Source organism: Astyanax mexicanus, chromosome 2 (assembly GCF_023375975.1).
Source record: "Astyanax mexicanus isolate ESR-SI-001 chromosome 2, AstMex3_surface, whole genome shotgun sequence".
NCBI classification, from domain to species: domain Eukaryota; kingdom Metazoa; phylum Chordata; class Actinopteri; order Characiformes; family Acestrorhamphidae; genus Astyanax; species Astyanax mexicanus.
The window spans coordinates 24,047,984-24,071,469 of record NC_064409.1 but is presented as its reverse complement, the minus strand read 5'-3'; the positions used below and the strand labels follow the sequence as shown (position 1 = coordinate 24,071,469).

Below are 23,486 nucleotides of genomic sequence, written 5' to 3'. Positions count from 1 at the left end.
ACGGTGGTCTAGTGGTGAACACTTTGATCTTGCCTTTGCTGTGGAGCAACACACTACCCCAACAAACTGCTGGTGTGATGATCTGGGGAGCACTGCATACGATAGTTGGTCACCCCTAGTAGTGATACAAGGGACCCTAATAGCTCAGTGATATGTGCAGAACATCTTGCAGACACTTGTTATTTTTCTCATGCTAGGATTTACAACTGGTGTTTTTCAGCACAATCATGCTCACCCACACAGCATTGTTTCCACCACTTTTTTTGGTCTTTCTGGTCACCAAATGTATTGCTAGTTAAGCATGTATGGGACCAGTTGTGACACTGTACAGTTTTCACCAATAAACTTTTCCTCTACTCACTATATTAATGTAATCACTCTAACATACAGGGGTTGGTCAATGAAATTGAAACACCTGTCATTTTAGTGTTTGAACTTTCATGGCTAAATTAAAGCAGCCTCGTGGTCAATCTTCATTAATTGCACGTTGCACCATTAAGAGCAGAGTGTGAAGGTTTAATTAGCAGGGTAAGAGCACAGTTTTGCTCAAAATATTGCAATCTACACAACATTATGGGTGACATACCAGAGTTCAAAAGAGGACAAATTGTTTGTGCACGTCTTGCTGGCGCATCTGTGACCAAGACAGCAAGTCTTTGTGATGTATCAAGAGCCACAGTATCCAGGGTAATGTCAGCATACCACCAAGAAGGACAAACCACATCCAACAGGATTAACTGTGGACGCAAGAGGAAGCTGTCTGAAAGAGATTTTCGATTGTATCCAAAAAACATAAAACCATGGCTGCCCAAATCACGACAGAATTTAATGTGCACCTCAACTCTCCTGTTTCCACCAGAACTGTCCGTCGGGACAATAAATTATTGTGGTCTAAAAGCAGGTGTTTCAGTTTCATTGTCCAACCCCTGTATATGAAAAGTAATGCTGTATAGTACTGACTGTGTGTTTGTATCTGATTACAGAAAGTGTGTTTTTGCTGGAGACGGACAATCCTAAGGGTCTCCTGCTGTTTGGAATCTTCACCTCCACCAGGTAAACCTGCATCACACTTTACAATTGTCAAGTTATCAAGCAATGTATTTGCCAAATGCCAAATATGTTTGTTCAATAGGTTTGTGTTTTGGATTGAGGATAAGATTAGGGGTAGGTTAGGCTCATACTGTAGTTAATCCTTTTAGACCTGAATTATCTCAAGTGTTGGAAAAAAAAATTAACAATGCTGTTTTCTGTCTATATTCTACTATAGAATTTATACAACAAATAAATCAAATCAACTAAAATATTTAATATCTTCTTTATTTCTATGGCATTGAAATTTCTATTGACATTTCTATTTCATAAACTATCCCTAAACAATAAAAAACATGATTAAAAGTGTTCTAAAATGCATACAATTGTTAAAAATTAGCTGTTACTTTGCTGCTACTCAGTGGCCTCTGCTACTACTGTTTTTCCAGTTTGGTGGGCACTTGGGGCCAAGCTAGTGTTCCATTGGTTTATAAACGTATTAATTGGCTGTTCATGGTCTATTCTGATGGACACCAGATCTTAAATAGTATGTGCTACAAAACATTTTAAAATAAAGAAAATACATGATGTCAATTGTAATGTATACAGGGTCTGAAAGGGTTAATATTAGGACCAGGAGTTAGGAAACACTGTGGTTGTTAATGTTTAGTTTTGATTTTGATTGGGGATTGGGGACCAGGATTTATAGGATAAGATTATGGTTATGTTTTGGTTAGGGTTAGGATTTGGCTCAGAGCAAGGTTAAGAGGTGAATTTTGTGTTTAGGTTTTGAAAAAGTTAATGGTTAAGTGAGGGTTGAAGATTTTAGTTTAAGGCTAGGTTGTATTAGGATAGGAGGATTGGGGCAGAGTTTAGGAGTTAGGATTGCAGAGAGACTTAGAACAAAGGCTAGATTTATGAATAGAATGGTTTGGGGTTGAGATCAGGGTTTTGATTAAAAACAGGGTAAAGGTAGGATTTGGACTATGATGTTGTTTAGGTTTTGGATCAGGATGAGGTTTAGAGGTTAAGGTTAGGTTAAAATTAGGATTAGGATCAGATCTAGGTTTAGAATCAGGTTTAAGTTTAGCTTTAGAACTGGGTTAGGGTAAGGATTAAGACCAAGGGGTTAAGTTAGGACCAGAGCAAAAATTAGGTTAAGGTTTTAGGTTGAGATGAGAGTTAAGTTATAGTTGGGAATGACTCTAGGTTTAGGGACAGGGTGAGGTTTAGGGTTAGGGTTGGGTGTGTGGGATGGGTTAGATTCAGGGTCAAAGCTTGGTTTAGGATCAGAGTGATGTGTAATAACCGAGAGGGGGGTTCAAGTTCTATTAGACTGAATGAATTTATAACTAGGGGGCTGCTGGAAGAGTTAGAAGTACAATAAACACCAAAAGGAAGTTATTGCAATGTTTCATATGTATGTGTGTGTGTGTGTTTCCCTCCAGCTCTGTGTTTAAGGGTTCGGCAGTGTGTGTGTACAACATGGCCGACATCCTGACGGTGTTTAATGGGCCGTTTGCTCATAGAGAGGGTCCAAATTTCCAGTGGGTGGCATTTCAGGGGCGCATCCCGTACCCTCGCCCTGGAACGGTGAGTAACACGCTGGTATACACACACATAACAGACAGAAACTTTCAGCTAATTCTCCACAATATGGAGTTTGCTATTAATACTCACTCTAATAAGTGTACATTAAAATGTTCTGCATTGCAGATTAATAATATTTAAGTAATTCAAACTGTAATATTACATTACATTACATTAAACATTAAACATTAAACCAGATTATGTTTTGTATTTTAGATTATTTAAGGTAGGCGCCTCTTGTTTAGATGACAGCTTTGAACATCTTGGCTGAAGTTTCTTAGTCAGCTTTATGAGTAGAGTCACCTGGAACAGCTTTCAGTAAACAGCTGTGCTAAACTTGTCAAGTGTCAATTCATTGATTTTTTGCATTTTAATGTGTTTAAAGTTGTAAAGTTGTAAAGTTGTGAAGAGGTAGAGTTGGTATACAGTGAATAGTCCTATTTGACAATGTTCTAATACATATAAGGACAAGAACTGCTCAACTAAGTAATGAAAAAGCGAACACCAAAAAATTAAAGATCCTCAAAAATATTATGATGAAACTGGCTCTTATCAGGACCACCCCAGAAAATGAAAAACAAGTTTACCAAGAGTTACCACTGTTGCACAGAATATGTTTATTGTTAAGTTTACTACATGATTCATTGTGTGTTCCTTAACAGTCTGGATAACTTCATTAAAAAATAAATAAAAACATTGAATAATAAGGTGTGTCCAAATTTTTGACTGGTACTGTATATGATATGTATGGTATGTTGTTTATGCGCACTCTGTCACACAGTGTTGCTCAATGGCAAGTTATTGTGCTGCTGTAAATCAGCTCTTATTGTTATTGTGGTTATGAAATTATTATTGATTATTAACCAGTAATAAAACAGAAGGCAATAAATAGATCTGGAAAATAAAGTAATCAGCTTTAAATGATTTATAGTAGCTGTTGAGCAATCTAAAGTAATTAACTCTTCATTCTCTCTCTCTCTTTCTCTCTCTTTCTCTCAGTGTCCGGGCGGGGCGTTCACTCCTCATATCCGCAGCACTAAGGAGTTTCCGGATGATGTGGTGACGTTTATGCGGAATCACCCGCTGATGTTTAACCCGATTTACCCGGTGGGCCGCAGACCCCTGCTGGTCAGAACTCACGCTGAGTATAAATACACCTCCATCGTGGTGGATCAGGTGACCGCGGCTGACGGGCTCTACCGGGTGCTCTTCCTCGGCACAGGTGAGATATACTGTACCTCGCTTCCCTAAAGCACAATCAGGATCACTGTTCCACTGCAGGGCTGAAGGGTTCTGAGAACAGGAGGTCACCATTTCAGCAGCTTTTCCACACAGATGTGATTTAGCACAGAATGCTAACAAACTGAGTTGGGCAACATTTCTACTGCATGGTTAGCTAACACTCCAGTGGGAGGGATTAATGCTGCTGATTGGCATAGCTGGACCTTATATACTAATGCTGCAGTAGACTGGTATCAATGTTGGACAATGCCGGTAGCTACCGTCACACAAGCACACAGTAACCATTTATGGAAAAGAGGCCATATTCTCATGTACCCAGAGTATTAAGGTACTGTTGACCCTCTGATAATCCCGCCCCCTTATTTTACACTATGCCAACATTAGACTCCAGCGTGCCAACAGCTCAACAGATGGGGTAAATTTGGGGTGAGGTGGTGAGTGGGGGCCAAGAAGGAGAAAAAAGAAGAAAGGAAGGATGAATAGAAAGGAGTAACATAGAGCATTTTTACCTTTATTAGTCATCTAATAAAACATAATTATTGTCTGGAAGTGTTTTATTACCACATAGTTACATATTAAAGAGAGAGAGTAAGAGAGACAGAGAGAGAGAGAGAGAGAGAGAGTTAACTACACATGGTGAAAAAGAGAGAAAAATGAACATTGATGTTTTTTTCTATAAACTACGGACAACATTTCTCCCAAATTCCAAATCAAAATATCGTCATTTAGAGCATTTATTTGCAGAAAACGAGAAATGACTGAAATAACAAAAATTATGCAGAGCTTAAAAAAAGAAAGAAAAAGAGAAAGAGCTGAGATAGAGAGAGATATATTACCCGCAGGCACCAGACTGCAGCCCACAGTGCCCACTACTGGAGGTGTGTTACTGCACCAGTCTAATAAACCATGGGAGTGAAGCCTGTGTGTGTTAGTGTGTGTTTGTTAGTGTGTGTGTGTTAGTGTGTGTGTGTGTGTGTGTGTGTGTTAGTGTGTGTTTGTTAGTGTGTGTGTGTGTGTTAGTGTATGATGCTCCAGCTGTTAGTGTTTCTGAGCCTCCCTCTCTCTCCAGCTGAATTCCTGATCAGTGGCCAGGAACGCCGTCCACCTCTCCGCCGCAGACAGAGGAACCGGCTCGGGGGTTTCCAGAACCCTCTCTCTGAGCTCGGCTCTGTCTCACCTTATTAAACACAAACACACTCTGAACCAGACTGTCCTCAAAAAGACCCTCCACAGCGGACACACACTGCTCCCAGTTTACTTGTTTGCTTTGATTGAACCAGTCTGCCTCTTTAAGAGCAAAGCCATACACTCATATGACAGACTGTCTACTTCTACACCTCCAGGTGATCTAATGGTCTGGTGCCCCCTATAATAGAGCTGTTTGTATAGTGTATATATTAGGTAACGGGTGAACAGTCAGTTTGTGAAGTAGTTAATTGGTGTTGAAGCAGGAAAACTGAACAAACATAAGAAATGCACTGAAAAAAAATATGCTTCTCATTTGCTCTTTTCAAGTAAATTTAATTTAATATGAATTTAAGTAACTTCAACTCGGTTTCAAGACTTAAATGTTACACAGAGTAAATAAGTGAACTGAACTTCAGTCAATCCTTTCTTTTAGTAAACTTTACTTCATTTATTTTTGTTGAATCAATCCTTTCTTTACTTAATTTCTGCATACAATATTACCTAAATACAATTACTTAATTTATATTGCTCAAATAATTTATGATACATAATATATTATAATTCCTGAAATGTAAATATTTTTAGTTAAAACACACATATTACACTGTCTCAACACGTGGATGGCATGTGATACATTCTTTTTTTAGTATACCCATAGTAAATAAATCTTTGAGATTATGTAAATATTTGAATGTGTGTTTTAACTAAAATTATATATAATAACATAAATTAAGTAATTGTAATTAGGTAATATTATATGCAGAAATTAAGTAAAGGTTACTAAAAGAAAGGATTGATTCAGCTAAAATAAATTAAGTAAAATTTATTAAAAGAAAGGATTGACTGAAGTTCAGTTCACTTATTTACTCTATGTAACATTTAAGTCTTAAAACTGAGTTGAAGTTACTTAAGTACTTAAGTTTTTTAAAGTAAATTTTACGCATCATTTTGTTCAGTGTGTGATATACAATACTGGGTCAGAACAGCTTCAGAACATCAGACAGGTCTTGTGGGGTGTTTCTGGTATGCAGTGACTCCAACAACAGGATCATGGGTGTACAAGACTCATTGATGGTCATGGAGGCTCCGCCCACCTCAGAATATCACAGAACACCTTCAGAACTCTTGTAGAGTCGAGTCTGACCTTGCTAAGTCAGAACTGGTTTGGTGACAAAATGGGGACCCATAAAAATATATAGGCAGGTGGTTCTAATATTATGAAAGGTCAGTTCTGTAATATCGCTGGATTAACTGGTACTATTGGGTCTGCTTACCCCTCTCTCACCCTAACTCTCTCTCTCTCTCTCTCTCTCTCTCTCTCTCTGTACTACTCCAGATAAAGGCACAGTGCAGAAGGTGGTGGTTCTGCCCACTAACCGTTCACTGGGAGATGACCTGATACTGGAGGAACTGGAGGTGTTTAAGGTCTGAACTACGGCCAGCAAGCTTTAGCTTTAAAGGGGACATATTATCCATGTTTTACACAAGTTAGAACAGATTGTTGTGGGTACAGAATAATTCTATGTATATAGTAAATAAATTTTTTATTGGATACTGATTCATTCATAGTGAATAACTCATAGTAAATACTAAGAAAATAATTTGTAGTTGATACTGAATAGTGAATAGTGGATACAGAATACAGAACTTTTTCACATTTTCTCACCTTACAACCCCAAACTTAAGTGTGTTTTATTGAGATTTTAAGTGAAAGACCAACACTAAGTAGCACATACTCGTGAAGTGGGATGATATGAAATGATCAACATGGTCAAATATTTATTCAAATCAAAATCTGGGGAAAAGTGTGATGGGCAAAACTATTCAGTCCTATTTATTTTGAAACTGCAAAATAAAATCCAGAGCAATCAACTTACTTCAGAAGTCACTTAATTAGTTAATAGAGTCCAGCTGTGTGTAATTTAGTGTTAGAATAAATACAGCTGTTCTGTGAAGTGGTTTGTTAGAGAACACTAGTGATCAAACAGCATCATTAAGACCAAGGAACTCACCAGACAGGTCAGAGATTTTTGTGGAGAGAAAGTTGTGGAGCAGATTTATGTTATAAAGATACCCCAAGCTTTAAAAATCCCAAGAAGCACTAAGCAGCCAAGGGGCCCATGGTCACTCTGGAGGAGCTGCAGAAATACACAGTTCAGGTTGTAGGATCTGTCCACAGGACAACTATAAGGCCTTAATTCCACAGATCTGTTTTTATGTTGGCAAAAAAACACTGATAAAAGAAGACATTAGAATCACTATTTGCAGTTTGTCACAAGCCATGTTGGGAACACAGCAAACATGTGGTAGAAGGTACTGTGGTCAGATGGGACCAAAGTTGAACATTTTGGCCTAAATGCAAAGCGCTATGTGTGCTGGAAAAAAGTAACACTGCTCATCACCCTGAACACACAATCCCCACTGTGAAGCATGGTGGTGGCAGCATCATGCTGTAGAGATGCTTTTCTTCAGCAGGGACAGAGAAGCTGGTCAGAGTTAATGGGAAGATAGATGGGACTAAATACAGGGTGATCTTGGAAGAAAACAAAACAAAAGACTTGTAGGGACCTTCCAGCAAGACAATGACCATAAACATACAGCCAGAGCTACAGTAGAATGGTTTAGATCAAAGAACGTTTGTGTTAGAATGGCCGAGTCAAAGTTCTAAGTTCTAAGTTGACCTAAATACCACCTAAAATCTGTGGCAAGACATGAAAATTGCTGTTTACAGACACTCTCCATCCAACTTGGCTAAGCTTCAGCAATTTAGAAAGAATTTGCTGAAAAATCTCAGTCTCTAGATGCACAAAGCTGGTAGAGACAAACCCCAAAAGACTTGCAGCTGTAATTTTAGCTATAGGTGGCTCTACTATTAACATAGGAAAGATGAATCATTTTCATTTCACTTCACAATCATGTGCTTCTTTGTGTTGGTTTATCACTTAAAATCTCAATAAAATAAATTTAAAAAGTTTCAAAAGTGTGAAAAAAAATTATAGGGGTTTAAATACTTTGGAAAGCCATTGTATATTAAATACTTCACAATACGTTTTGAAAAAATCACAATAATTACAAAATAATTTATGGTGGATACTGATTAATCCATAGTTACTACTCAGTAGTTTATAGTGGATACTGAATAATGAGAAATAAATGGCGAAAACGTAGAGAAATAGACGAGTGCAGGAAGAGGAGAGGATGGTGTGAATATCTGTGGTTGTGAGTAACAAGCTCTGATGTTTGGTTTTTATTCTATTTTTCCGTTTGCAGAACCAGGCCCCCATCACCAACCTCAGGATCTCCTCCAAGAAGGTAAAGAGCTGTAATTAGCGGTTCTGTTCTGATCCACAGCTTCTGGACCTGTGGTCTGCTCTGCTCCTCGTGTCAGAGCTGTGTGGTATTAAAGTGAACGTTCAGCAGAAAAGTGGAATTTATAGTGTTTCCCAGCATTCAGCTGATCTGCCAAGTCATGCCTGCTGTCTGAAGCTTCATTCTGTAGCTACGAGACTCACGTGCCTAACTAGACATGTGATCTTAACCCAGAAATAAAAACCCTGAACCATCAAATTATAAAAAAAAACTCTCTATTTGAACAAAAATAAATTGCTTTAATTTTTAATCATAGCCAAATTATTAGGGATCTATTACCCATAGGTGATTTTAAACAAACAAACAAACAAATACACAAACAAATTAAACAGAAGATATTTTAACTATTTAAACTGTTTATAATGAAATCAATACATTTCTTACTTTATAACCTGGATGTATTTTTCTGGTGCATGCTTTGCACAGATAATCCAGCAGGGGAACATTATTATCATATTCAATTATTTGCTTATTCTTTCTTTAAATAATTGTCTACTTTTGTTTTTATGAACAAGTTTTATAATAGTACTTATTGATTCATATAAGATTTTGGATAATTAATATTGCATACAAAAGTATTCATAGTGGATAGTGAATAATAGCAGATACTACTTTTTATGATACTACTAATTTATAGTGGATAACAAATACATCATTGTGGATCATAAATGTAAGTAATTGTAATTGTAAATTTATCCACTGTGGATTTTAGAGAGTATTATAAAGTTTTATAATAACTGTGTAGTTACTGTTATATACGATAATGTTATAACAGTGTAACTACTGGTGAAATACACATTGGTACAGGTTTATTACAGCGGTACAGATAATGTAATTGAACATCACTTTTGTGTGTAATAGAGGACGTGTGTGAGTTTTCACATACAAAAGTTCACATACAAAAGTGGTATTTTTTGCACTATAATGTACACATAAAATCCTTATTTTTTTCCCCAAAACATCATCAGTGTGCCCTATAATCCAGTGTACCTTATGTTTGTGTGCCTAATGTGTTTTACCAGTCAAGTTTCAAGGAGCAGTAAATCCACTCCGCTGAAGTACAGAGTTATATACAGGAGTTTCAGTTTAGTTCTCCAGCAGTATTAGCATTAGCCACTAACTAAGCTAAGTGCTAGCTCTTTTTTTGCTATTCAGAGATGGGTATTATTGGCCTGTACCCTGCTGCTAACCCCGGCTAGCACTGCTGGGGCAGCATTAGCATTACCCGCTAACTGTGCTAAGTGCTAGCTCTTTTGTCGTTCAGAGGTGAGTATTATTAGCCTGTAGCCTGCGTGTTTACCATGATAAAACCAGCTAGCCGCTAGCTAATATCACCCTAGCTTACTTAAATCTAAGCTACTGTAAATAAATGGAAGCGCTTTACTCACCCAAATAAACAGTTTTCAAAAGAGAAATCAGTGTAGATTAACATCTAGTGCTCAATTGACTTTCGTTTATTCAAGAATTACAGTTTTGTTTACTCAACTTAGCTGAATTGGAAGGAAAACATGTCGACACCCCTGTTCCAGTGTTGCATAATGTGCCTTATAATCCAGTGCGACTTGTGTATGAAAATGGACCAAAAAATAAACATTCATTGATAATGTGCCTTATAAACCAGTGCGCTTTATAGTGTTAAAAAAAACGATAATCAATGTAGTGCTTTGTGATTTGTTTTTTAAATAATACAAAAATTATTTTATATATTTCATCATGGGAAGATTTTCTAGTAAGACTGACTTTTAGACACGTGTAATTACATAACCTGTAATTAGTGTGTACACTAGTAGTTAATAACACTGTTATTACATAAGGGTTAATGTGTAACTAAACAATTATTGCAGACATTGGGACCAAAGTGTTATTAAGAATGATCTTAAGTGAATATTAAATAATTAATTGTCGATGCTGAATAAACCATAGTAGATACTGAACAATTCATAGTGGATAATGAATAATTAATAGCAGATAGTGAATAAGTCATAGTGAAGACAGAATAGACTAATAACACTCTAATATTGATTTATTACATAATTATGTGGTTTGTGATTAAAAATAGCTATTTCTGCTTTATTTGAGTAGAAGTCTTCACTGTCTAGTTATGACAACTTAAAGTAGCTGAATGCTGCATTCATTAAGGAGTGTCCACAAACATTTGGACAGATAGTGTAGATGCTGGTGCAGTGTTGGTGCTGGAGGTGAGGCTGCAGTGAGGATGTGATGAGGGTCATTATCTGGTCAGCGATTGGTGGTTAAATAAAGAGAAAACTGGTTGATCTCCTCTGTTTTACAGCAACAGCTATACGTCAGCTCGGAGTACGGCGTATCCCAGGTGTCTTTGCATCGCTGCAATGCGTACGGCACAGCGTGTGCCGACTGCTGCCTGGCACGGGATCCGTACTGCGCCTGGGACGGACTGAGCTGTTCCCGATTCTACCCCACCGGAAAGAGGTACACACACTTTTACTACTTTTACTATCATTACTGCCCTAAAAAAAAAAAAATCTCTGAAACAGCAACATTACAGAACGAGAGAAATCATTTCTTAACTTTTAGTTGAAGTCAGTGTAATAAGACTTTAATTCAAAGTCATTTTGGAACATTTCTATTGGTCCAACTTCCAGATTCACATTATTTCAAAAAGCTGTGACCAGCATAACCATGACAGAATGCAGTGCAACCAATAAACAGCTCTGGAAAAAATTAAGAGACCACTTCAATTTCTGGATCAGTTTCTCTGATTTTGCTATTGTAAGGTATATGTTTGAGTAAAATGAACATTGTTTTTTTATTCTATAAACTACGGACAACATTTCACCCAAATTCCAAATAAAAATATTGTCATTTAGAGCATTTACTTGCAGAAAATGAAAAATGGCTGAAATAACAAAAAAGATGCAGAGCTTTCACACCTTAAATAATGCAAAGAAAACAAGATCATATTCATACTTCAAATTTTAAGAGTTCTGTAATCAATATTTGGTGGAATAACTTTGGTTTTGAATCACAGTTTTCATGCCTCTTGGCATGTTCTCCTCCACCAGTCTTACACACTGCTTTTGGATAACTTTATGCCACTCCTGGTGCAAAAATTCAAGCAGTTCAGTTTGGTTTGATGGTTTGTGATCATCCATCTTCCTCTTGATTATATTCCAGAGGTTTTTAATTTGGTAAAATCAAAGAAACATATCATTTTAAGTGGTCTCTTTTTTTCAGAGCTGTATATTAATGCAAAACTCAGCATGCGGTTATGTCTTAGACCAGGGGTCTCAAAGTAGAGGCCCGCGGGCCACATGCGGCCCGCGACGCGGTTTCATACGGCCCCTCACGGGTTAACAAAATAAACACACATCTGGCCCGCAATTCAATTTAATTATTTATGCTTTATTATGTTCGTTTTCATATTTTATCTTAACTTGTATTTTGGTGTGTGTGTGTGGTTTTTGTTTTTTTTTTGCTTACGCTGCGTTGCCTGCTTTAGTAGTCTTCAGTAGCCTTCAACAGTCTAACCTTGCAGCCGTGGTGTGTCCACTAAACTCCGTAGTTATAAACATCCTGAGGTTAGCAGCGCGTTTATAATGTAATCCGAGCAGTGCCTCCGTGACGCTGCTCTAAACTGCTGCTGTTAGCTGCTTGGGCTGAAAGATGAACTGTAGAGAGCTGTATTATCCGGTTAGTGGGGTTATTTTATTTCATACACAGAAGAACTTACAAATTTTTAAAAACGCTCCAGACTGGCTCAGCTGAGCCCTGTAGCCCGTGGCTGGGCTGTAGCTCTGACAAAGCAAAGACTGCGGGCTTGTGGTGCTGCAGCTGCAGCTCCGACTAGTGGTTGGATGAGGAACTGCTAAATCTGAGGAAATGCTAAATCTGTCACAGCTCACAATTTTTGATTTTATATTTATTAAGCCTTATTTCAGTATCAAACGTTTTGATCAAAGTTAATATAACTTATACATTAAAAGGATTTATGTTAATAGAGCAACAAGCAACCATTTTTCCATGCAACTGTAATATTTGATTGAATAAATAGTATATTGAGAGTTATTTAACATTAAGGAGTAATTACATTCATTTTGTATTACATCTGGTTACATTTTCTTATATTTATAAGTTACATCTGGCCCTCAGAGGACAGCCAATATGCCAATGTGGCCCTCGGCAAAAATGAGTTTGAGACCCCTGTCTTAGACAGATATATAAATGATTACAGGTGTGGTCTAGTTATATACTGGGACTTTTATGCTCCCAAGAGACATACAAATTCTACACCCACTGCCCTAGTAAAAGGCTCTCAGATGAAACCTTTGGGTAGTGTACCTCTTGGTGAGAGATAGATGACTGCTAGACATGCTTCTACCCACCATGTAAGTCGTCTATCAACCAGCCACTATCACAGAAACCTGAACTGCTATGGTCTGGAATCATACGGTCTTCACCAGTCAATCTAGGTTCTGTTTAAACGAGTGTAGAGCAGGATCTACAGGTCCAGCTGCAACATCTATAGGTAAATGTGCTGCAGGATGCAATACAGAATCTGTATACCTCCATGTTCAACAGTCTCTCATCTTGTATCTAGGCTAGAGCCTCCAACAGGGTACTAGAGCCTTATTTCAATTGTACAGTTTCCCCCAAAAACCTTTATTCGAATATTGTAATCACTCTAATACATCAACACTCCATTCACACAGATAAAAATTCACTGCATTACAACTATCACCGTCTTCAGCTTTTAGCAGTAATTGCTGCCGTCAGCTTCAGTACTGCAGTCAGACAAAGCTCAGATTTAACTTGGGCCCTCTACAGATGTTCAGCTTTCATCCACTTGTAATAACAGTGTGTGTGTGTGAGACTGGATATCCCCTGGTAATGAAGTATGAAGCTGTGGAACATTAAAATGAAACTGAATCTGTATAAATATTTGATGTGAGTTGGTTACCGTGGTGTCGGTGGTTACAGTGGTGTCAGTGCTGATGGGGATTATGGTTTTTTTTTGGGGGGGTGTGGTTTCAGGAGAAGCAGAAGACAGGACATCATGCACGGAAATCCTCTCACACAGTGCCGGGGCTTCAATCTTAAAGGTACCAATGCCAAGACACGATTTTACCTTATTTTCTCTCTTTATTAATTCTCTATTTTCTCCCTCAACTAATGATGGCTGTGCAACTTTTTAAAGAGTGAATATATTTCCCTTTGGCTACTGGGCTTGCCCCACCCCTTACTCAACATCAGTGTGTAGTCATTTCCCCCAGATCAGGGGTGTCCAAACTTTTTTGTTGGGGGCCAGAATGAGAAATATATTTGAAGTCACGGGCCGAAGACTCTGAAATAAAACAAATAATGAAATATTTAAATAATACATTTCCCTGATTACTTTTATTTACACATCATTTTACTTGACTTACTATCTTTATCTTTGACAGTGTTGTGTAAACTAAGATTTTTCAAATTGATGTTTCATTTCATGATGTCTATTAATATTAAACTCCTTAATTACGACAACTTTTAGACTAATTTTCCCTTTTTCTTTGCTAAAAATGCACACTCTCCGCTTTTAGACTTTTTGGCCGTTTTTTTTTTTGCGCTAGAAATGCACACTCTCTCTGCTTTTGGACTCTTTGTCCCGTTTTTCTATGCTAGAAATGCACACCCTCTCCACTTTTAGACTCTTTGGCCTGTTTTTTTGCACAAGAAATGCGCACACTCTCTCCGCTTTTAGACTCTTTGACTTGTTTTTCTGCGCTATAACTTCACTCTCGCCGCTTTTAGACTCTTTTGCCCAGTTTTTCTACGCTAGAAATACGCACTCTCTCCGCTTTTAGACTCTTTTGCCGCGTTATTCTGCGCTAGAAATGCGCACTTTCTCTGCTTTTAGACTCTTTGGCCTGTTTTTTTTGCACTAGAAATACGCACCCTCTCCGCTTTTAGACTCTTTGGCCCGTTTTTTTTGCACTAGAAATACGCACTTTCTCCGCTTTTAGACTCTTTGGCCTGTTTTTTTTGCACTAGAAATACGCACCCTCTCCGCTTTTAGACTCTTTGGCCCGTTTTTCTGAGTTAGAAATGCGCACACTCTCTCCGCTTTTAGACTCTTTTGCTTGTTTTTCTGCGCTATAACTTCACTCTCACCGCTTTTAGACTCTTTGGCCCATTTCTGACACGTAGCGTAAATTTTTCAAATGAACACTTCAAACTGAGAAGTTTTAGAATCACTGATAATATTGCGGAACAAGAGACCAGAGAAACCCACAAGTGGAAGTATTTTCTTGTTAAAAGTGACAATTAGCACTATATTACCATAGTTTAATGCGTAGTTTTAATGTTTTATGGTCGAATTCTTCATAAAAAGCATAAAAAAAGACTACTAGTAGTAGTAGTTTGTCTCAGTAACTAGCTAACTAACTTTCCAGTTCCACATTAAATGGTGCAAAAGATGGCAGGAGCTGCAGCATTTAAGGTAGAAGGAAAAAAAAATTAAATAAAGCTAATTAAAGCTAATTTTAGCTCCCAATCACAGAAGAGTTAAGAAATTGACAATAATAATTCATCTCCCCCCTTTCTGAAAACATACAATAAAGCCCTAAAGAAAACTAATAAACCAGCAGCTAGGTTACTGAACTTTAGCTCTCCTGATGACATATCTGGCATTCGAAGAGTTGTCCCAATTCTTAGGGGTAGGGGTAAGTGGTAGGGCCAAGGGGTGAAATGGGATTGGGCCTTACAGTGACAATTCATAACAGTTATTATGTTAAATATGTTAGTTATTAAATGTCTAAATGATAAATTTATTTAGGTTTAAATGAAAGAAAAAAATCTTTCAAATTTTCCTCTCTTTTGTTGCTCTTTCTCCAATGTGTCTCTTACTTCTTTATTCCCCAGTTTTTCCCTCCCTCTTCTTTCTTTCTTCCTTACTTTTCTCACTCTTTCCCTTTTTCTCACACTCCCTCTTTCTCATTCTCTCCTATCTCTCCCTCTCCCATTCTCTCATTTCCTGTTTAGTGCCTTCCATCTGACTTTCACTTCGCTTCTTTTCCTCACAGTATCTATTTTCCTCACACTCCTTTCCTTCTCTCTACCTCTCCCCTGCCTTCTTTTTCTCCTTTTCTCATGTTTTCTTCTTTATTTCTCACGAATAATGTCTTCTCTATCTATATCTCTCCTTCGCAAATTCCCAAAATTTTCTCACAAATTCCCCTGCACTCTCTCTTCTCACTGTGAGTGAGTCTGTGTGTGTGTGTGTGTGTGTGTGAGAGAGAGAGAGTGTGTATGTGTGTAAACGGTGTTCAGGGACCGGAGCATCTGCTGATGTAACTAATTGGTTCTGGTGTGGTTTAGACAGATGTGGTGTTTAGTTGGTGGTGCAGCTGATACTGACCCAGTTCATTATTCACTGATACACTCCCAATCACACACACACACACACACACACACACACACCATTCTTACTCATCAGTGCTGAGAAATAATCACACCCTTTACAGATCGGCTTCGTCACAATACTTTCTCTTCAGTCCCCACAGTGAATAAGCACCAAAACCCTCATTTTATGTATTTTTTTAATATAAAGACACTGACGATCCAAATGATATGGGACTAGTATTGTGTCAGTATTGTATTTAAATCGATTCAACTGAAGTTAATAGAGAATCAAAAGTATCTGTTTCAATCTGAATCTAAGATTGATAATTTAAAAGCTAGGATATTTGTGTAGAGATCTCTGTCTGCAGACCTCACATATCCTGCAGCTCAGTTCAGCATTCTTTAGCTTCCATGATACTAGTACTGTGTCCCATGACTTTTGGTGTGTCAGTATATTTATATTAATTATTATTATATTAAAATTTCATTAACAGAGGTGTTTTGGTGTTTGGTGTTTCTAGCCAGATGCCGCTGGTCACCATCAGGCCAGTGGACACCAGTGCTAAGTGATGCCCTGAGCAGATTTAACTGAACTTTTTTAAATTTGATTTGATTCTGTTGAACAAAACTCAACCGAATGTGGATGTGATTTCTGTACAATGGACAATGGACAATTCTAGCCAGATGCCGCTGGTCACCATCAGGTTACCAAACACTCGCACTGGACCTGACCTCAACGAGAGTAGACTCAACTTTATTTGATTCAGTTTTATTCCTTTGAACCAAACCCAGCTGAATGTGGATGTACTCTATCTTGTCTGTTCACATGGACAATTCTAGCCAGATGCTGCCGGTCACCATAACTACCCCGTACTGCACTGTCCACTATGGGTGGTAATATGGTGTATCACTAGTACACACTGACACTGTGAAAGGAGGATTGTTAAATACACACACACACACAAATTTAGACAAAAGCCGCTCTAAATGAGTTTGTTCATAACTAATCTAATTATTAATTCAATTATTTAAGAACTTTAAATAAACTCTGTCCAACTACTAACAGTTTAGACCCATGTACAATGCACTGCACGACCTTTGACCTCTGATGTGCTTTCAGAATAATGAGCAGCTGTTTCTTTAGTGTGTGAGCTGGCGGGTTTCTATAAGGCCAGATGTGCGTGGGTGTCTGTGTGTGTGTGTGTGTGTTACTGTATTACTAATAGTCTGCTGTACTGGATCAGCCTACAGGAATGCAGTGGAGATGTTGCAGTACGGGATCAGGAATAACACCACGTTTCTGGAGTGTATTCCCAAATCACCCCAGGCCTCGGTCCGCTGGCTCATCCAGAGAGACAACGACCGCAGGAAAGAGGTTAATACACACACACACACACACAATGCAACTCAATGAACCTGTCTCTAATCATCCACTTCATTAGAAACATAATATCGTAATCATGTGATATAATCACATTCTTTAATTACATTACATGATAACATTCCCAGCCTCTGACATCACAGCGGCAGGATCATGATTATGGGTCAATTTGATCCAATTCAATTTGATTTGTTTCAGTGTGTGTCAATTCAGTTTGATTCAACCAATCCAATCTAAACCAATCTAGTTTAAACCAGTCCATTCCATTCCATTCAAATGTAATCTAGTTCACGATAGTCCAATCAACCAAATCCAGCCCAGTCCAATCCATCCCATTCCATTCCATCGCTACCCATCCCCTCCCAACCCAACCTAGTCCAATCCAATCCAGCCTAATCCAGCCCAGTCCTGTCCACTCCACTCCATTTAAATGTAAACCAATTCAGTCCAGTTCAACCAACCCAAGTCACTCCAAACCAGTCATATTGTTCCAAACCAGTCCATTCTATTCAAATGTAATCCAGTCAGGCAAGTCCAATAAACCCAATCCAAACCAAACCAGTTCAGTCCAGTGCAGTGCTGGACTGGTTTGCTGGACAGTCCAGTGGTGTCCTATCAATCCGAACCACTCCACTCCATTCAAATGTAATCCAATCCAAACCAGTGCAGTCCAGCCCAGTTTAATTTTATCAATACAAACAATTCCTATCATTTCAAACCAGTCCATTAGGGGTGGGCAATATTATATCGTATACAATATACAGTGCCCTCCATAATTATTGGCACCCCTGGTTAAGATGTGTTCTTTAGCTTCTCATAAATTGAGTTTTGTTCAAAATAATATAGGACCACGATGGAAAAAAAGAGTAAAATACAACCTTTAACTCAAGTGAATTTATTCAGTAGGAAAAAAATCCCACATTAAGAAATAATTATTTAACATCAAATCATGTGTGCCACAATTATTAGCACCCCTGATGTTAATACTTTGTACAACCCCCTTTTGCCAACAAAACAGCACCTAATCTTCTCCTGTAATGTTTCACAAGATGGGAGAATACAGAAAGAGGGATCTTTGACCATTCCTCTTTGCACATTCTCTCTAAATCATCCAACGACCTGGGTCCTCTCCTCTGCACTCTCCTCTTCAGCTCACCCCACAGGTTTTCAATGGGGTTGAGGTCTGGGGACTGAGATGGCCATGGGAGGAGCTTGATTCTGTGTGCGGTGAACCATTTCTGTGTAGATTTGGCCACATGTTTAGGGTCATTATCTTGCTGAAAGACCCAGTGACGACCCATCTTCAGCTTTCGGGCAGAAGCCACCAGATTTTGTTTTAAAATGTCCTGGTATTTTAGAGCATTCATGATGCCATGCACCCTAACAAGGTTCCCAGGGCCTTTAGAAGAGAAACAGGCCCACAGCATCACTGATCCCCCGCCGTATTTCACAGTGGGCATGAGGTGCTTTTCTGCATACTCAGCTCTTGTGTTACGCCAGACCCACTTAGAGCATTTGTTGCCAAAAAGCTCTATCTTTGTTTCATCTGACCAAAGCACACGGTCCCAGTTGAAGTCCCAGTACCGCTTAGCAAACTCCAAACGTTTGCGTTTATGATTGTGAGTGAGAAATGGTTTCTTCCGTGCATGCCTCCCAAACAGCTTGTTGGCATGTAGATAGTGCCTGATGGTTGTTTTGGAGACTTTGTGACCCCAAGAAGCTACCATTTGTTGCAATTCTGTAACAGTGAGCTTTGGAGAACTTTTTATTTCTCTTATCATCCTCCTCACTGTGCGTGGTGGCAAAATAAACTTGCGTCCTCGTCCAGGCTTGTTTACCACTGTTCCAGTTGTTTTAAACTTCTTAATAATTCCTCTGACACTAGATATGGACAGGTGTAGGCGAGTAGCGATTTTCTTGTAGCCATTGCCTGACTTGTGAAGGTCAACACACATCTGCCTCACTTGAATGGTATGTTCCTTTGTCTTTCCCATGTTGAAGATAAATGGCCTCTGTGTCACGTCATATTTATACCCCAGGGAAACAGGAAGTTGTGAATTACTAATTAAATGTTCCTACATACTCTGATCAACTTCGTAAACTACTGTAGAAGTGACAGAAATACTTTTATTAAATTTATTTCCTAAGAATTGTTAGGGGTGCCAATAATTGTGGAACAGGTGATTTTATGAAGAATAATTATTTCTTAGTCAGGGATTTTATTTCCCCCTTAAAATTTACTTGAGTTAAAGGTTGGACTTTACTTTTTTTTCCCATCGTGGTCCTATATTATTTTGAACAAAACTCAATTTATGAGAAGCTAAAGAACACATCTTAACCAGGGGTGCCAATAATTATGGAGGGCACTGTATCATGACACAGAAATATCATGATATTAAAAATCCATATCGTGATAATAGAGCTGTTCTGTCTTAAAAGTAGTCTATTATTTACTGTGAAGCTTTAGGTGTATTTATTGTATAATTGTTTTAGTTTATATGCATGCACTAAATATTCTTCAATATTTTTTGCTGCATTATATTATTTTATGCTATATTATTTATTTTGCCACATTATGATTATACTGTCATACTATTATACTATATTCCTGAAATGACTGAATTATTTTAGTTTTCCTATATCGCCAAGTATATCGTTATCTCAAAAATACCCTGAAATATCGTGATATTATTTTAGAGCCATATCGCCCACCCCTACAGTCCATTCCATGTAAATGTAATCCAGTTCAGGCAAGTGTAACCAGCCCAATCCAATTAGCCCAGTCCAATAAATCCAGTGCAGTCCAGTCCTATCAATCCAAACCATTCCATTTAATTTAATTTAAATGTAATCCAGCTCAGCCCAGTCCAACCAACCCAATTAAATCAAATCTAATGCAAACCAGTCCAGTCCAATCATTTTGAGTTAATAGATGTGCTTTGAATGAATTACATTCACTTCCCTGATTTTTTGAAGTTTGATTTAACCCCCTCTAACTCATTCCATCCCAGCCTGGTACAATCTAATCCCATTAATTGCATTATAATCCAGTCCAACCTAACCTATTCCTACCCAACCTAACTCCACCCAAACCAGATACATCCAGTGTAATCACTTTTTATCCAATCTAGATCAGTCTAACCCAATAATAAGGACTTACCAATCAAAGCATTTACAGACTTTATTGTTTTTTTAATATAAAACTACAGAACATCTCAATGTTTAAGCCCATAAGAAAAAAAAATACTTTTCATTATTCACTCTAAAAAACAGAGGTACGATATGAGTACTTTTTTATACTCAAAGGTACACTTTTCATAATTGTACCCTCAATGGTACAATATTGGTCTTTAAAGGGTCAGATTTGTTCCCTCTGAAGTACAAAGTCATTTCTAACAGCAATAAGTACAGTTTTGTACCATTTAACCAGCCAAAAGGTACATTCAGTATTCTTCATCACTGTACCAATAAACAATATATAATTTAATTGCACATTTTTTATTTGAAAGCCAGACAATTTTGGATCATCAAGTTTTTGAGCCATATTTAGTTGATGATAATGTTTATAATGTTTATAATCTTTACTGCCACAAAAACCATAGGTACAAAAAAGGACTTTCACTGAAAGGTACTTTTTTGTACCTCAATATAAGGTATAGCCCCAGCGACAAGCTTTGTACCCTTTTAAGTACAAATCTGTACTTACATTTCTTAGTGTGTTGAATATTAATTATTATTATTATAATATTGCATGATAGCCTTACAAAACCTAATGTAGCTGATTCAGCTTCAGTCTGAAGCATTTCTATATCCCTAGTTAGCTGTGGTGGATAAACAGTCCACGTTCTTCATGATTTCAACCAAAAATGCTCCAAAAACACAATTTTCCATAAAAATGTCTATTAACACGTATAAACATCAGGCCAGATGTTGTGCAGGAGAAGAAAGAGCTTCTGAATGGGACAGCAGGAGATGGGAAACAGGTGTCTGACAGGGTGCAGGTGGTTGGTTGGTTTTGGCAGAGTGCAGCGCTGCTCTGACCTGGATACAGCAGCTCCCTGCAGATCAGCGCTCTGAAGCTCTCCGCTGAGATCAGGGCTGCTGGAGATCGTCAGGTTCTGTCACGTCTGATCTCGTCTGATATCAGAGCTGTCACGCTGTTCTCAGACCCCGTCTCCATCTCAGTCACGGGCGGCTGCTGGAGCTGAACCGCTCTCAGCTGTTCTGATTCACTAAAGGAGGCGGCGGGCGTCCCAGGAGAGACACGTTTACCATCAAACAGCCTGTTCACGCTCCCAGTGAGCCGAGAGACAAGTGTGTGCAAACGACAGCACAATGCTGTGTGTTTTAGTGATTTATAGATGTAGTCATTTTCTTCTGAAAAGCTTATAAGCCTTATGAGATAAACCGATCAAACAGAAGATTATGACACTGTTGTTTTTGCACTCACTGTCCGTCTTATCTGCTCCACTGTTTATATACGACACTTAGTAGTTCTATAATAATTACAGATTGTAGTCCTGTATCTGTTTCACCCTGTTCTTCAATACTCAGGACCCCACAAGATAGATCACCACAGAGCAGCTATTGTTATGATTTGGTTGGTGGGTCATTATTCTTAGCACTTACTATCATGGTGGTGATGTATGTGGTGTTAAGAGTGGATCAGATACAGCAGTGCTGCTGGAGTTTATAAACATCTTAGTGTAACTGCTGGACTAAGTACACTCCATCTACAATGTCCTGTGGGCACTAGAGGATGACCAACACAAACTGTGCAGATTCAGAGCTTCTGTCTTTGACTTTACTTTATATACAAGGTGGAGCAGCTGGAGGTAGGAGTGTGTAATAGAGTGGAGGACAGTAAATGTCAGGTACCGCTGTCACTGTTCACTGCACTAAAGCTGAGCAGAAAGAGCAAAACACTATAGGCTCCTGTAGGCAGTTAGTGTCAGTACGTGATGATGTACAGCACAGGTAGCATGCTGTTTATACTGATATGGCAACTGTATTGTCTCAACCTAAATCTAAAAATATAGTAATATAATACAATACATTTTGGCTGTAACCATACCTGTCAAGTTTTGGATTTAAAAATAAGGGAACTTTTTCGTCACCAGCTTCAAGCCGCCCACCAACCCAACCGAGGTTTAGAATCCCTTATATTTTAAGACAGGTTTACAAGAAATCTAAAATAACCACCTGTGAACCTTTTACTAACTACAATTAGATTACCAGAATCTGATAGGTCTATCTTTGTTGACACTGAAATATTATGGACATTCCTACATATGTAATTCTTATAATACAGTACAAGTAAAACCCTTTTCTAGATATTTACATGTATATTTACATATATATATTTTTAATAGATTTAAAATTGAAATTGAAGGGTGCACAAATTCTGCAAAATGACCGTTGATGAAAAATAGTATCATAAGCTTTTACTAAAAGGACATGGACCAGATATATTCCATAAGTAAATATTAGTCCTAAGGGGCTACACAATTAATAATTTCATTAATACTTCTTTCTGTTGATCAGTCCAGTCCTGATCAATTCAGTCTCTCTCTCCAGCTCAACCATCTCTTCTGCCCCTTCTAAATAATAAATTACACCACAATACTTGAGATTTGAACAAATTCTAACAAACCCTAAAACTAGCCCTGAACTAATGAAATAAATTAATTTACGTTCATTATAGCTTACAGTAGGCCTGCAATCCTAAATTAGTAAACAAAAAAGTTATTGGCTGATTAGGGCAGGTTGAACATTATATCTATTTATATATAGATTTTTCTCAAACCCTGACCATCTATTTAGCTAATTCTAAAGTTAAGCTAACTGAGTCACAAGCTGTATTTTCTTAAGCACACAGCCGATTTGATCTATGTGCTTCGATTCAGAGACAAGTTCTTTTAAACAGCTATCAGAAACATCATCATAGTTTACATGTTTAGCTCCATTACCTCTCTTTTAGAAAAAGCGCTGTATGTCCAGATAAGTTTAAACGTCAGCTGCTCCGACTAGCTCTCACAGCGAGGGGGGCGGGGCTTTCCTGATTGGCTGTTTCACCTGAAAGGCGGGACTTTCTCCTTGAACCGGCACTATGATTGGTTAAGAGACACACAGGGGCCAGTGCCCTGTCGCCTCAATAATAAAGTTTTTTTAAACCTAATATAATACGGGAAATTTACGGGAAAATACTAATACGGGAGGACGGCGGGAAAGAGGAGTAAAATACGGTAGTTTCCCGGCCAAAACGGGAGACTTGACAGGTATGGCTGTAACATTCAGCCCTACTGCTTGTAATGAAGGTGTTCAGCTA

General features: G+C 38.1%; 1 protein-coding gene across 1 annotated transcript in view; it reads left to right on the top strand.

The window, feature by feature from the left end:
* sema3c (sema domain, immunoglobulin domain (Ig), short basic domain, secreted, (semaphorin) 3C) overlaps nt 1-23,486 on the top strand; it is a 99,606-nt gene that overhangs the window by 73,860 nt on the left and 2,260 nt on the right. Inside the window, exons 10-17 of the mRNA XM_022671463.2 lie at nt 984-1,053; nt 2,478-2,622; nt 3,619-3,841; nt 6,386-6,474; nt 8,320-8,361; nt 10,712-10,869; nt 13,432-13,499; nt 17,022-17,152. Of these exons, the coding sequence (XP_022527184.2) occupies nt 984-1,053; nt 2,478-2,622; nt 3,619-3,841; nt 6,386-6,474; nt 8,320-8,361; nt 10,712-10,869; nt 13,432-13,499; nt 17,022-17,152 (926 nt within the window). The remainder of the gene's footprint in view (nt 1-983; nt 1,054-2,477; nt 2,623-3,618; nt 3,842-6,385; nt 6,475-8,319; nt 8,362-10,711; nt 10,870-13,431; nt 13,500-17,021; nt 17,153-23,486) is intronic.